This window comes from Artibeus jamaicensis, unplaced genomic scaffold (assembly GCF_021234435.1).
Source record: "Artibeus jamaicensis isolate MK-2021 breed Jamaican fruit bat unplaced genomic scaffold, CSHL_Jam_final contig_76, whole genome shotgun sequence".
NCBI lineage: Eukaryota > Metazoa > Chordata > Mammalia > Chiroptera > Phyllostomidae > Artibeus > Artibeus jamaicensis.
This window is the reverse complement of record NW_026521954.1, coordinates 20,168,651-20,184,618: the sequence shown is the minus strand read 5'-3', so window position 1 is coordinate 20,184,618 and position 15,968 is coordinate 20,168,651. Positions and strand designations below refer to the sequence as shown.

At 48.4% G+C, this 15,968-nt stretch overlaps 1 protein-coding gene across 1 annotated transcript; it reads left to right on the top strand.

The window, feature by feature from the left end:
- Positions 1-424: 424 nt before the first annotated feature.
- Positions 425-15,761, top strand: BST1 (bone marrow stromal cell antigen 1). Its single transcript, XM_037126972.2, has 9 exons — positions 425-658; positions 1,845-1,971; positions 4,570-4,705; positions 5,769-5,851; positions 8,032-8,108; positions 8,439-8,531; positions 11,206-11,292; positions 14,091-14,149; positions 15,452-15,761. Exons 1-9 carry the CDS (start codon positions 498-500, stop codon positions 15,466-15,468), a joined length of 840 nt encoding a protein of 279 aa, XP_036982867.2. The 5' UTR covers positions 425-497; the 3' UTR covers positions 15,469-15,761.
- The last annotated feature ends 207 nt before the right edge of the window (positions 15,762-15,968 follow it).

The following is a 15,968-nucleotide window of genomic DNA, read 5'->3' as shown; positions in this document are numbered from 1 at the left end:
TGGTTATTTTAAATATTTTATTTATTTTCAGAGGGGTGGGGGAAGAGAGAGAAACAAAGTGCGAGAGAAACATCGAAGATGCCTCGCACGCCCCCAACTGGCCAGACGTGCGGGGTCACACTTGGCGACCTTTCTGGTCCGCAGAGGGGCGGGTGCTCGGTCTGCTCAACCACACCAGCCAGGGCTTGGCTGTTATTTTAAACGGTGTCCCAGAGAAGCAAAGCGGTATCTTACGGCACGTATGCTAAACCGAAGTCCTTATCTAAATGTCCACATTCTTGGTGTGAACAGGTCAGGCAAACCAGAAAATGCCTAGGCAGTAACTCAGAAAACCAAGCCGTTTCTCCCGCGCCTAGGTCAGTGCAGGTGTGGGTGGGGTGGGGTGGGGTGAGGTGGGGTGGGGCGTCTTCGTGCAAAAGAAGCGAGTCCGGGAGGCTCTTCAGAGCGCCCGCGTGGCTGTTCAGGGGTGCGCACTGTCCTGCTCGTTGCTCCCCGTGATGCTGCTGCTTCTGCTGCTGGCGGCCAGCTCTGCCGGCTCTGGGGCCGCTGCAAGCGCTGCGAGTTCGCAGTGGAGCGGGGAGGGTACAACCCAGCACCTGCAAAGCATCTTCCTGGGCCGCTGCGCCGAGTATGTCTCACTGCTGAATCCCCAGCTGCGGTGAGCTCTGCAGGCTGGCGTGGGGGCGCAGAAGAGGAGAGGGCTGGGAGCGGGGATGGGAAATAAGTGCGTCGGGGGCGACAGGGGAGGGAAAAGTGGGCACTCCGGAGGCGAGAAGGTTGTGGGGAGGTAGCAATGGGGTCTAAAGGTCGGGGGTGTGCGGGAAGTAAGGGGTTCTGACTACAGGGGTGCGCGCTGGGGGCCGGGAGGGGGTTCTGAGGTCAGGGGAGCCAAGCTCGCAAGTCGGGAGGTGATGGGGTCAGTGTGTAGGGTCTGAAGGTGAGATGTGTTTGTGTGTTTATATAGATGAAGCAGGATGTGTGTGGGGTGTGTGTGGTGGGGGGGTCGGTCGGTCTAGAGGTGAGGACTAGAGAGAGTGTGGCGTTTGGGTGACAGACCCAGAGCCAGCAGGTCCAGGAAGCCCCAGAGTCCAGGCACTTTAGCGATTGCAAGTTCAAATCTAATCCAGAGGACTTTTTAAAAGGTGGAGTCTCTTTTGCCAGCCCTGTGCTTCTTACTTTTTTGTTCTTTCTTTGGGACCTATTTTTTTTTCCTGTTTTCATAATGTCCCTTTCTTGTGCTAGTTGTTTTTAAAGTGACACATTTCAGGCCAAAAAAAGAAGTCAGAAATACTATAAGGAACACCATGTTGCTTCCCCCTCAACAGGAGGAGCAAGGTTGCGAATGCCCTTGGGGATGTTTCTGGAAAGCTGGACTGGACGAGGCTGTGCAGCAGACCTCACTACCTGGTGCTCACTCCTGGCTTTACAAGGTCCTGCCCTCTGACCCGACCTCACCTGGCCCCAACCGCACAAGGGGCCTCATTGTCTAAACTGAGAAGCTGGGCGCCTGGCCAGCTTTATCGGAATTGTCACCCTCTAGCTTGGTGCCTTTTCTGTGAGCCTGGGGCAGGACAGTATTCCTTAGCTCTGAAAGGTGTGGGTGGTACATCCTAGGAGACATTTCCACCATCAGGTTTCTCGATCCATCCCCTAAATTACTTATTTTCTTCTTCTGAAGTGGGGTTAAGGCATGAGCCGTGACAATTCCCCGTCGTTTGCGTGTGCTGAGTTGGGCAGAGTCGATGTAGGACAAAATGGCTCGTCCCGCTCTTGGCGTACTTTGTGAGAAGTGTAAATACGGCGCGTTGTGACGCGTTCTCTGATGAACTCTCGCTCTTGAACAGGGACAAGAACTGCACAGCCATCTGGGAAGCCTTTCACAAGGTGCTGGAGAAGGAGCCCTGTTCCGTGCTTCCCTCCGACTACGACCGTTTCATAAACCTCTCCAGGCACTCCATTCCCAAAGACAAGGTGAGGCCCCGTCCAACGTGGCTCTCCGTCTGTACAGACGTGTGACCGAGAGGTCTCCAGCGACCCTACAGTGTCACTGAAACGTTGGGCCACAAACTCCAAACCATTTGCACGGGGGTGGGAAGGTGGCTTTATCTTCACCAGCGATCCCGTGTCTCCTGCACGTGTGGGCAGAAGGAAACAGTTTCTAAGTCAACAAGTCAGTGCAAGGCACAGCATTAGGATATGGTCGTACTTTCCTGTTGGGCCTCCACCCCAGGCCAGTGATGAGCCATCTCTGTCCCAAATGAGCCTACAGGCCTGAACCTTGAGTAGCTTGGCAAGTGCTCATTATCAAGTAGCTTCCTGGACAACCGGTTTCTCCTTTTAATGAGCCTTAGGGTTATATCTACTCAGTTCCAGTTTAAGAAAACCGCACTTCTTCATCCTGTCTGCACTCCCAGGTCTAATATAATGGAAATAAATGAGAAAGTCTGCACGCAATGCTTTCTTAGAACAGCGCCTTCAGCTTAAAGAATGTTAGAGGTCATTTTTATGTCTCTGATACAATAATTCTTAACTTGATTTTTCATTGTAAAATCAGGTAACATTGGTGTTTACAAATGAAAAAAATCTTCACACTGATTTTTTCCTTTGTAAAAGCAGGTAAATGGATCCAGGAGGTTCAGAGATGTAATAGACTGAAAATGTGGTTTTTACGTATATTTTGAACATTGCCACTTCCCTGACAGTGAAAGGCGAGCCATAAACTTTGTTCCCCTTTCGCATAGATTTTGGTTCTAGTAAATGAGCTCAGTACACACTTACCGAGCTACTTCCACATGCTGGGCCTTGTGCTGAGGGCTGATGGTGCAACGGGAGACAGAACGGCCAGGGAGCTGCCAGTCTGGGCGGGGGCCTATTGGACTCCTGAGTGTGCAGTGAGAGAATGAGTGAGCAGGGTACTTTGATTTGCATTATTTTTATGTGAAAACAGTACAACTTTATTATTTTTAGCTTTTACATTTTATTTTTCAATTACAGTTGGCATAATATTATTTTATATTAGCTTCAGATGCACAGCATGGTGGTTAGACAATCACGTACTTTACCAAGTGACCCCTCAATATTCCAAGTACCCACCTGGCACCCGACATAATTATTGTAATATTATTGACTGTGCTCCCTGGGCTGTACTTTACATCCCTGTGATGTTTCTGTAACTACCCATCTGTACTTCCTAACTCCTTCACCCTTTTTGCCCAGCTCCCAGCCCTCCTCACATCTGTCAGCCTTCAGCGTGTTCTCTGTTTCTGGGAGTCTGTTTCTGTTCTGTGGGCTCATTTATATGATTCTTTAGATTTCGCACATTGGTAAAATCATACGGTATTTATCATTCTCTGTCTGTCTTATTTCCCTTAGCATAACACCCTCTCGGTCCATCTGTGTTGTATCAAATGATACGATTTCATTTGTTAAGTGGCTGAGTAGTATTCCATCGGTATGTATCACTTCTTCTTTATCCACTCATCTCTTGATGGACACTTGGGCTGCTTCTGAATCTTGGCTGTTGTAAATAACACTTCAGTGAACTTAGGGATGTATGTATCTCTTTGAATTCATGTTTTGGGTTCCTTTGGAGATGTATCCAAAGTTGAATTGCTGGGTAAAAATACTATAACTCTATAGAAGGAATATTGCTGAACGACCTTCAAGGATTTAGGTTATGTACCCACTGCACTGGTAGCCCAAACATCAAGACACTGGTGCTTGGAGACAGAGAAAGGCGTATTCAATTTGGCAGAGTGCCGGGGAAGGCAACATCTCTCAAATTCATCTGTCCCCCAAGGCACAGTGTGGAGCTCTTATGCAGCCAGGAGCAGGGAGCGGTAGTTCCAGAGAACTGAGAGATAACATTCTGTGCAGCCAGGCTTCTGGGCGGCAGCAACCGGTCACGGCTACTTTGGGGACATTCTTTCCTTGTGCAAGACATGCTCCTAAATTCTCCTCACCTTCCTCAAGTTCTCCCCTCCTGCTTGACAAGGAGACAGCATCGGACAACTGAGCTGCTTTCGTGAGAACAACTTACAGGGGGGCTGGCTACAAGGAACTATAAAGTATAACATAAAAGTCATAGATTTGCGAGACACCTTACAATTTAGGAAGCACTTTTTTTGTGATTGCCTATCATTCTAAACACAGTGGGGGAAGAAGAGGAAGGGCTCATGCTCCCCATTTTCCAGGCGTGGAAACCGAGGCACAAGGAGATTACATGCTCTGGTCAAGATCACATGTCTAGTGTATCCTTGATATAAACCCAGGTCCCTTGGTCTTTTAAATCCAGGGATCTTGATACACACATGCAGATGCACACACTGTATTGTACTACTGGGAAAACTTCACTGACATCGGCACCACGCCCTCGGACTAAAGGGGAAAGAGGCCCTGGCGCACTCTGAACTGGTGAACCATGACAGAGAAAGGAAAAGAGCATTTGTTGTGAGGCCTGTCAGAATCGAATGGAAGTGGGTTGCCTGACTGAGCCGGATGATGTCGTGCCCGAAAAAAATTTGCTTTGATTTTGTTCTATCATTTCACGTTGTGTTTGTTTTTCCCTAGTCCCTGTTTTGGGAAAACAACCAGTTGCTCGTTACCAGCTACGCAGAGAACACCCGTCGCTTTACACCTGTGAGCCAAGTTCTGTACGGCAGGGTCGGAGACCTGCTGAGCTGGTGTCGACAGGAAAACGCCTCCGGTAAGGCTCTTTTTTCTCCCACGGCTCAGTGGACAAGTATGAGTTCTTGTTTCCTGTGCATCTTGTGCTAAATGTATCCATATGCATTTACCCCATTGGCTCACCACCCCCTCCCAAGTTCTGAAGTAGGTGGTAATACCAGCGATCAATAATAACAACAGAGGGGAGCTGGAGAATTAGCTTCCGGTCCTCCGCGTCAGGTACCATGCAGGAGACCCCTCTGGAACTCATAGATCTCTGAGAAATTGGGACACTGGCCTGCAGAGATGATAACCTGAACTAGTTTGAATTCTAGAGTGCACAATGCAAAGAAGTAATCACCGCTTTCTCAGGTAATGTTAAGTAAGGATGTTCTCTCGAGTCGTGCAGTAGGCCTTGCATCTCCTTGAAAACACGACAGGCAACCGCACCTGCACTGCCCTGAAACACATCACTCGCCCTCAGGTACACGTTTTCCCTGCCTGGTTCTCCCTGGAAGCACCTGTCAACCAGCATGTGCCTTTCTTTAGTGGAGTAAATAGTGAACAAATACCATATATATCCGCTGAACTTTGTCCTTAAAATTAATGAAGTTGAATACACTTGAACATTTATATTTTAAATGTTATAAAATGTCTATTTTCTGGCTAAGGACTCTCACTTCCTATTTTTTAATATTGGTATTTAAATCCTTTCAAGACCTGAGCTAATTGGAGAAGGCACTTCTTGCAGTAAAGCAAAATTTTTGTGTTTTTGTTTTTTAACCCCCTTTATTAGCATTCCAGAACATAAATAGTCCAGCCAATGTGTTGGCGGTTGGCCAGGCTCCCACGTTACCCAGCTGCTTAGTTCTCCGCCTTCCTCACATTTGTGCCGAGCAAGATGACAGATGTCTCCATCCCATGGGTTGGGGGGTCAATTGCTAGGCTCCTCGTGGACTGAGCGGGCACAACTCTGTCTACTGGACCTGAGCAGCCTGTGCAGAACACAGGCTGAAATTTCCTTGTAGAGCCAGCAAATGCTTTAAATTAATTCTTCCCAAATTAATCTTCGAAGTGAAATGTGCTTGTCCGTCTCCCCCCAGGGCTCCATTACCAGTCCTGCCCTACATCAGAGGATTGCGAAAACAACGCTGTGGATTCTTTCTGGAAAAGGGTCTCCATGCAGGTAGTCCCGGGACGGACGGCTGGGTGGCTGGGCACAGGCGGGTCCCGTGACAATGGGACAGAGGGGTTCAGAGCCTGGTCACCAGGCCACTAGTGAACCACTCGGAGTCTCACCTTTCACCTCTGCAACATTCTTTTTCTTGTAACTGTTGGCATACACTCTTTATCATATATATATATATATATATATATATATATATATATATATGATTTTATTTATTTATTTTTAGAGAGAGGGGAAGGAAAGGAGAAAGAAAGGGAGAGAACATCAATGTGTGGTTGCCTCTTGCGTGCCCCCTACTGGGGACCTGGCCCTCAAGCCAGGCGTGTGTCCTGACTGGGAATTGAACTGGCAGTCCATTGGTTCCCAGACTGGCACTTGAGCCACTGAGCCACACCAGCCAGGGCTCTTCATCAAATGTTTTTTATGGGGGTGACACTGACGAACAAAATTGTACAGGCTTCAGGTGCATAATTTTACCACACATCATCTGTAGACTGTTGTGCATTCATCAGCCAAACATTTCTGACTCATCTTCTGAGCACGTGGTTTGCCCTCCTCTACCTCTGGAAGTTACTCACGTGTGACTTACATAGGCCAGTGAGGTGTGTGCAGGAGGGACTCTGTGACTTGTGGGTGGAAGAAAGCCTTTAGGAACTGCTCTGTGATTTGCCCCTTTCCCCTTCTCCCCTCCTGATACCGGTAACCGGTGACTTGGCGGATGTGCAGACTCCGTCACCTTGGGTCCCAGAGTGAGAACACAGGGAGCAAAACCCCAAGGGACCTGTGAGAAACATGTAGTGTGTGCAAGAACTAAATCTCCGGTGTTTCAAGCCACTGTGGTTGGAGGTTGTCGGTGACGGCGGCACGGCCTAGTCCACTCCAGCCGATGCATTGCTAGAGTCTGATACTGTTTCGCATTATTTTCTTTGGGTAGATCTCCAGGCATGGAATTACTTGAGTCTATGAGTCTTTGACACTTCAAAGCAGTTTGCTTTCCAAGATATACCAGTTTTTATCCTTTCTAGCTGTATGAAATATCAAATTTATCACACCCTTGCTTATATTGACAATTGGCAATTTTTAAAAATTGGTCGCCGTGTAGCTTAGTTGGTTAGAACCTTGTCCTATAACATGGGCACTGGCTCACAGTACCTGCGGCATCATGGATGAGACATGAGACAAATTCACACGGACTACTGAGTCCCGTGGAGGAAAAGGGACGGCCCAGCTACTCCCTCAGCAGGGAGCACCTTGAAGCGGCCTGGCAATTCTCTCAAGGGGAGAGCGCCCCACCCCTTGCCTAGACAGGCTTTTATTGTTTTTTTGCGCAGGAGTTTAGGTACAACTTATTAATCATTGTCAGGCAGTAAACGGTACGTAACATACAAAGAACTATTAGGGCTTCTTCTAAGTCAGGGTCTATCAGCTAAAAGGTTTCAAAACTTTGGGAAAACAAATTCATTTTCTGCTTCGGCCTTTATCATTTAACTAAGCATTCTTAGCAAAGCAGGCTTTGTGGGATTTTATATATCCTTTCTCAGGCCTAATCACTCGGGGAGCCCGCCATTCCCAGCACAGGGCTGCTCCACCCTCAGCCATTGTTTTCAGGCTTAAGTCAGGCAGAGGAGGCAAGATAGCCAAGGAATTCTTGGAGACTTCTCCAAGACATACTGAGGACTCAGGCTTTGTCAAAGCTGAGGGGCAAGGGCCATCACCCCCTTTCTCCATAGCCCCCCAAGTCTTTCCCTGGGGCCTCCATGTGATCATGCCTGCCTTAGGTCATTCCCCCCTTAGGGAATCTTACCCATCATTGGCTAACTCATCAAGCATTGGAGGCCAGTTATGGAAAAAGGAGCAGAAGCGGCGCTCCTGCCAGGGAGATAAGCTTTGTCTCTATAGTGGCTTATGGTCCAAAGGTCGCTCACTCAGCCTTAGCCATGGGGGTGGGTTACAGCTCCTGAGACCAGGCAGGGCGGTTCCCAACAGTCCTGATAGCCAACATTGCAGGCTGGATGCCTCGTCAGGGTACGTACAAGAATCAACCAATGGATGTACGAATTAGGGGAACAACAAAGCTCTCTCTCCCTCTCAAAATAAATAAATGAAAATGTGGCCAATTTACAGCTGAAAAAAGGTATGTTAATTTTCTCAAAGTACTCATTTTTTTTTTCTTGCAGTATGCAAAGGACAGTTCTGGTGTGATCCACGTCATGCTGAATGGTTCGGAGCCCACAGGAGCCTATCCCGAAAAAGGGTAAGAACGCAGCACCAGCACATAACAGCAGAGATGCCACGATGTTCATCTAGTTGTTTTGAATGCAGGCGTCAGAGAATGGTCCTAATTCCCAATCTGATGCTTTGCTCGGGTAGAGCAAAGCAGTCAAAAGAGCTGAAGATTAGAGGTAGGTTTATAGATCATTAACAGATGATGAAAGCGGGAATAAAATAAGGAATCTAAAAACTAAAGCTGAAAAACAGCCCCCAAAAGCTTGAAAACAGAAATAACGTGTAAATCACTACCAATGAAATGGAGACAGTAACATATTGCTTTAGTGCTTTAAGGAGTGTCTTTCCTGTTTTTCAGGTTTTTTGCAGATTTTGAAGTTCCCTACTTCCAGAAGGATGCAATCACACGCATTGAGATCTGGGTCATGCATGAAATCGGGGGACCCATCCTGTGAGTTTTGGTGCTCTTGGTGAGAATAATAGTGCAAACACGCTTTTCTTGGATGTAATATGATCAAGCCTGTTTCACATTTTCATGTTTGTGGGAACAATAGTCTTCTCTGTCCTTAATGTGGGCAGAGAAAAGCAAAGGCTCGACTCTCTGGAAATGCCACTAGCCAGTCCTGAGCCCAGAGGGAAAACCTTCTCTACCCAGATACTCCTCGCAACCAAGGGAAGTCGCGTTCCTTTCTGAGCAACCTGGGAAGCCTTGATAGGAGAGTTCCTCATGCATTTGTGTGGGTCAAGGCCTAGTTTCTCTTTGTGGTCATTCGAAGCTCCAAAAGCTCTTACCAGGAGTTTTATGCATTGACCCCAAAGACTGTGTAATAATTGTTCCACAATTGGGGCTCAGATAACTGGCCAAGGAAACTTGTAGAGTCCATATTTTCTGGGAAACCACTTGAGTTTATATAAATGCAAACTTAAACTCATCCTTTTCATCCTGAAAGGCAAAACTGCAGATGAAAAACTTAAAATACAGTTGGTTCAAAGATAAGCAGATGAGGCTAAACCCAGTTAAAGCAGTGCAGTGTGGTGTTGCCACAGAGGCACACTGGGGCTCTGGTCCCGAACCTTGACGTCAGGTGGAGGAGAGCACGGCCGACCCCAATGCGTGGACGTGTTATTCAAAGTGTATTCCGGAGAGTCTAGGCAAGTTCCCCCCTTCAGGACCCCAGGGCCCTCTAAGACTCATCGCATAACGAGGGATTTTTATCCCCTTGCATTTCTCTTTCCGGAAGACAAATTATGCTTGTTGTTGCATGAATAACAGTATGCATTGTTTTTCTTATTTCTGTGAGAAGTTGCTCTTTGTCTAAATGTTATGCTTGTTGTTGGGTTAATGTATCTATCAGAGTAAGCTTGTCCACTGAACCTACCTTTAAGGACACAAGGAACCTGCAGTGGAATGGCATCTCAGACCATCACTTCCGCTGCAGGGGAGATGGGCCATAAAGGGATTAGAACACCTGCTTGTATAGTTGTGTGGAAAGGGGGAGTTGCAGGTCAGGTGCTAAGCAGGGGTCCTGAACTGCTGAGATTTTCAGGGGAAAAAAAAAAAAAACATGGACGAAGACCTCAAAACAACATGCTCATACCTGATTGTGTTTGTGCCTTTATTACAATAAAAGCCTCTCAGCGGAGCCCTGTGTCAGGTGCTCTGAAGCCTCCATGCTTACTGGGAAATTCTCAGTAGTGAGCTTGGCCCAGAGAGGGACATCATCCCAGATTTTGGCAAGGCTCTGAAACAGGACGTCACTCAACACCTTGCCCTCCTCACTCATGCAGTGCCCGGATTCCACTTCTGGGAAAGCTTTCTTCAGCCTCATGTCCTCCCTGTCCACTCCCGTCCGTTCACTTACAGTGGGCAGCTTGTCTGCCTTCCCATATGCCAAGTAAGCTGAGGCAGGAGCTGCCTGTGATGCGAATACCATGTCTGTGGGCCTCAGCTGTTTGTCTTTATACCTCCCTCTGCTTAATTATGATGCGGGACGGGGCGAGAACCCCTGTGGATGAGAACTTGGGCATGCGGACGTCTCCTACTCCGCGGTGGTGGTGGTCAGCATGAGGTTCTGTTGGGCGGTGCTCAAAGCCTTAAAATGCATTCAGAAGCTTGGTGTCAGAAAATCCATCCTCGGGAATTTATGCTAAGGAAGCAAATGAGTAAGGATGTGTATAAGAAAAAATGAAGCATCATCAAGGTTTTTGCAATATAAATGACACTGAAATCTAGGAATGAACCTTGATCTTTAATAAGAGAGGGCTGGTCTTACGAAGTACGTTCGGGTCGTGGAAGGGAGAGCACACCAGGATTAAGACTCAGGGCGGGCATATAGGTAGGCTCACAGGCGTGGGCAAACGCAGAAAGCAAAGTGCGTGGGGCAGCAGAACCCCACTGTTATATTTTAACAGTTTCACGGGAGTATATTTTAGAAGTCTAGAAAGAGATACATCAAACTGTTAGCAACATGTGAGATTTGGGGTTTTTTTCCTTTTTGTTTATTTGTGTTTTCTAATATTTTTGATTCATACATTCTTGCTGCCATTTGAAGCTTACTTAATCCACCGTAGGCTGAACAAGGTGGCAGACGGCGCTCTGCCAGCCAGAGGCGCGTCCCGGAGGTGTGCTGGTGGGTGGGGCCGTGAAATGCTCTGAGACTTGATCTGCAAGTTTGGACTAGGTGTTGGGTGCCCAGACAAGCCCCTTGCGGGTGGCATGGGTTTACTGCCGCGGCACTTTTGGGTCCAGGGTCTTTCCCAGTTATAGTCATACCTCAGTGGTTGTTGGCTTCAGAACTGGTCAAACCCTGTAAGTCATTGCATTTTGACAAGAAAAAATGTTTCAGCACTTGGCGCCTGCTTGGGACTCATCACACGTGCTAGAACTTGTGTGAGTCCCAATGCCGCCCCGCAAGAGAAAATGCTCCATCTCTTGTCGCTCGGTCAGTACTCATCGGTTTCGCACTCGCCACGAGTTCCAGAACGAATTGACGACAAGCGCTGAGGTGCCGCTGTCTTTCTCCAGAGAGAACCCTGAACCAGGGGCACATGATCAAAATAAATTTGACTTAATCTAGAAGAAACTCCTTCTCTCCTCTCATTTATTTTATACGTTTACATTTTAGGGAATCCTGTGGAAAAGGCAGTGTGAAGATCCTGGAGGAGAGACTGAAGGACATGGGTTTTCAGTACAGCTGCATTAACGATCACCTGTAGGTGGTATACTGTAACCAGGGCATATATTCGGGAACTTTGGAGGGTAGGGATCAGCTCTAAGGACCAAGGGACTGAACCTCCTGGGTTGTCACTGGGTGTGGGGACTGGGTGTGCCTTCTGGCCGGGGTTCTGCCTGGCTCCCCGCACTTCCGTCCAGAACGCTTTTTAGACAGCTCGCAGAACAGGCAGGCAGAGAGCAGCCCTTTGTCACTGTGCGTGTCCAGTTTGCTGTTCCCTGGCAAACAGGGCGCACAGTGCCTGCATCTTCAGGTGGCACGCCACCCGTGGGAGCTTCACCTGTGACAGGTGCTAAGGTGGCGTTTGAGATTCTCAGAGGTAGGAGCATCTTGACCGTTAGGCCAGTAGGCAAATAGTACTAGCTACCGTTTAGTGAACACATTGTGGGTGGGGAACTTTATATACTTAAAATCAGATAGCATTTGAGAGCGGTTCTGATTCTTGGAAATGTAGACAAGTTTGCCCGCAAGCCTGAGCCCGTTGGAAGCCCCGCCCTCGACTGGGAATTCCTCACCTAAGTGTGCGGGCCTGTTTGGTTCCTCAGAGCCTGGGGTCGAGCACTTCAAGGACTTGTGGTTTTCCCACATGCTTGAGGGTATGGCAGGGCGCCAGTTACATCTGCAGCCTTGTCCGGAGCCCATGCCCTTCTGGCTGACTCGGCTGCAGGCCGCCTTCTGAAAAGCCTCGGGGCTGAATAATCCGCCCGTCTGAGCAGAGCCCCCTGGAAGGGTGGGGCTCCCCCAGCTCTGTCTCCCCGAGAGAATGAGTCCTCAGAGCTGTTCTCTTTTTCCACAGCTTGAAGCTGTCCATTTTACTCACCTATTATTATTGCTAATGCTTTCAGGAAGCTCGAAAGTCAGGTGTCGTTATCTCCCTCTTTTAAAGACAAATGGAAGCTAATAATTTTTTTTTAAATACAACCTATGTACAGAAAAATCCATTCCCAAACCAGACGCGTTCAGTTGGATGAGTTTGCAGCAAGTTCGGCACACACATGAAACCAGCACCCAGAGCAAGAACCAGTGAAACCGGCACCCCAGTGCCTCCCCTTGGCCTCCTTTCAGTCTTTCCCTGCCCACCGCGGTGACCGCTGTCCAGACTGTGAGATCGTAGGTTAGTTTTGTCTGTTTGTAAGCGTTATATAAATAGCCCCTCTTATGGATGGGCAGAGTAAGGACCAGAGAGGCTAGCTAAGCTTCCCAAGGGCACCACTCACAGCCTTGGGACCCCGTGTGATGTTCTTTTCTCCCGGCCGTTAGACTCCTCCTATCTTAGTGCACCAGATCCTAGCAAATTTTTAAAAAGTTAATTCTTACTTTAAAACAGCTCAAAGATGGGGGAAATGTGTGGCTAAGAATTTCACATTCATGGTCACTTTGCTTTGGTCCAGGAATGTCCCCAGGAGGCTGTCTTTTGATAAGTCGTCCACCCACGAGGGAGGCCCGGCCAGAGTGCACGTCTCCTTCTCTGTCCTGGGGCCTCGGCCTGCTCTTCTTTCCCCTGGTCTCCTCCCACCTAAGTGGGCCTCAGGGCTGTTCCCTTGCGGCCTGATTCAGTCCCCCAGCTCCCAGTTCTCTGCTGCCCATGGGCTCCTTCCGCGTCAAGGTGGGGCTTCGTGTTGTTCTTGGGAGCACAGAGGAGGAGGTAACAGAAGGTTTAAGCGATGAAGGTTAACAAATCAAACTCCAAGCTCCAAGTAAGGGGGGGCTCCTGCCCCGCAAAATTCAGGCGGTATTGCCCCTTGCAATTTTGGTAAGGTCCTGTGTTTTCATACCTTGTCTTGCCTGCTGGCTAGTCTCTGCTTGAACCAGACTTAGTAAAACTCCATGAGATTTTTTGGGGGGGAAACAGGATAACTCCTCTAGTAAAAAAAAAAAAAAACAAAAAACATGTGTGTTGTGTAGACTTCACTGAAAGGCAGGCACGTCCCTGGGAGGAGCCCCACAGCATGTCACCGAGTGAAGCTGCCCTGAGAGACATTCTCGTAGCCTGCCTCCCTCCCAATGTCCAGGGTGCCACTGTTACATGTCTCTCCTGTTCTCTGCCGTTCTTCTTCCCCTCCCAGCTGCCCTGGGGCCCCACATCGCCCCCTCCACTGTGCAGTGATTTAGCTTCTTTGCTGTGCCTGGGCATCAGCCATCACCCATGTGCTTCCAAGTCCAACCTTCTGCCTAAAGTACATCCATACAGAAGTGCTCCTGCAAGGTTCAAGTGCAGATCCACAACTTGCCACCGTGAGAACTTGGGCAAGTCCTGTGGACAGCTTTCTCGACTATGAAATGGGAATAATAATAGTACCTGTTCATGTAGTTGTTGAGGATACGGCATAATTTATGTAAGATGCATAATTCTTGGTACATAATGAGCATTTTAAAATGCTGGCTAATATATAAAAAGAAAAACAGGCCCTGGCAGGTATGGCTCAGGGGACTGAGTGACCGCCTGTGAACCAAAAGGTCAGCGGTTCGATTCCCAGTTAGGGAGGGCATGTGCCTGGGTTGCGGGTCAGGTCCCAGTTGGGGGTGATATGATCTCACACATCAATATTTCTTTCCTTCTTCTTCTCCCTCCCTTCTCCTCTCTCTAGTAATAAACAAGTCTTTAAAAATAGCAGCTGGAATAAAGCTTTAAAAACAAATAAAAGGAAAAACAAAATCGTGTTCTTTGAGGTCAGAGACTTTGTGGCCCCAGGAACTCGCAGGCACACCGTAACTGCTTAGTGAAAGAAAGCCATGTACTCAAGCCCTCATACATTATTATTGTTTTCATTCTATAGCCCAGTGAAGCTCTTAAAGTGTGTGGACCACAGCACTCATCCTGACTGTGCCTTAAAGAGTAAGTAGATATCTTAACCCAACCTCATGCTTCCAGAGATAACCAGTCCTTACTCTTTATATAACACCGATGAACTGCAATATGAGTTTTGCAGAATGCCTGGCTGCTGAGTCAGGCTTGCTTCTGCCACACCCTTCTCTCGCTGTGAGGCTGTGAGCTACTGGGCAGGTGTGGGGTGGCAAACACCGGCCTGCCGAGCCAGCCTCCTGCCGTGGATGCAGGCCGAGCCTGCCCTGATGCGGCAGAGATGCTAGGCGTGGGGTGGTAGGGGGATTAATACATCTTAAATAAATCTTACAATGTATTTCTTAATCCTAACCAGTTTTACAATTACCTTATTTCCTAAAAGGTGATATATGGGCATAGGTTAAAATTCGTAGCTATAAAATGGTTGAGAAAGAGAACATCTTTTTTCCTGTATTTCTAGTCGCCCAATCCCCTACCCAGAGGCAACCACTACTTGGTTTTTTTTTTTAATTTCTTTTGATTACAGGTTACATTCAATATTATTTCACCCTTATTGCTAGTTCCTTGGGTATCCTTCTAGAATAGTCTGTGCCTTTAACAACCCACACACACTGCCTCCCTTCCAGCAGCTCCGTGCTGTCTGTCGTGCTCCTGCACCTCGATTCGCTTCAGCCGTCACCCGTGGGCGGACACTTAGATTGCTTCCGGTATCCCCTGTCATCGACAATGGACTTCTTGTCCCTCTACTCCACTTTTTCAAAGTAATTCCTTTGACCATTTCGGCCCATCTCCTGCTGTACGTCCTCAAGGCTCAACATACACGTTACCAGACACAGATGTCGGTGTGTTTGGTTTTGGTTTGGTCTTACGTTTTCACGCATCTATTTGCCTTTGTTTTTGTACGGAAGCCACGGTGTTAGACATGCTGTTCCGCCGCGGCGGGTGCTGCACTGCACGGTGAAAGGGCGTCCTTCCGGCTCTGCTGCCGCTGTCTTATTCAGTCTTCAGGGGCCGCGGGCCATTAGTCACTGTCCGATCACAGGCTGATTTGGTGTTAGATGGCAGCTGTCACTGTTTTGTTCTTACAAACAGCGCTGAGAGGAATCCTTGGCTCTCCACCGTGAGCTCTCATGCACACATTTGGGTGGGACAGAGCACCAGCGGTGACCTTGCTGGGTCAGGGAATGTGTGTAGTTTAAATGTTGATGTTTCTAAGTCTCACCCATGTGTGCTCCCACCAGAGTCTAAGGTGGGTGCGCCTTTCTCCCCTCCTTTGCCACCACTGGAGTGTGGTGTGGGCCCTGACAGGTGTTTCTTTTCTTTTCTTTTCTGTAGCTAATGTGCCTGAGTGAGAGCTTTGATGTCTGAGTCGCCCACTTCAAAGAGGCGTCTGCATCCACGAGGAGAAACTCCACAACATCTCCAGCCACTGACTGAGGAGCCATCACCCAACCTCATTTTGAGTCCCCTTTCTACCCAGTAAAGAGTGAGCCCCTGAAACCCTAACCCCCCACCCATCATGGCCCCAGTTAAGGCAGAACCCCAGACGTGTGTTCTCTACTCACGACCCGCGACCTCGCTGTGTGGCCCCAGGAGTGCTGGGTAATTTTCAGGTCCAGAAAGCAATAAATATTTTTTTAAGTTTTCTGCTGGTTATTGCTGAAGAGCATCTCGCAACTACAAGAAGAACGACCAGGGCTGGGAGCAGCACAAACATGGGTGTTACCTGTGTCTGGACCTGGACCCACACCCAATTTTAGGTAGACTTATGGGTAGAACCTAGTGCTTTACTGTGTTCATCTGTGTCAGCAGGACGGTTTCCCTGTCTGCTAACGCTGTGCCTATCTTCGCA

Coding starts and splice junctions, on each gene's coding strand:
- BST1 (XM_037126972.2), top strand. CDS start 498: ATGCTGCTGCTTCTGCTGCTGGCGGCCAGCTCTGCCGGCTCTGGGGCC. Junction 4,706..5,768: donor TCGACAGGAAAACGCCTCCG/GTAAGGCTCTTT, acceptor GTCTCCCCCCAG/GGCTCCATTACCAGTCCTGC. Junction 8,532..11,205: donor GAAATCGGGGGACCCATCCT/GTGAGTTTTGGT, acceptor TTTACATTTTAG/GGAATCCTGTGGAAAAGGCA.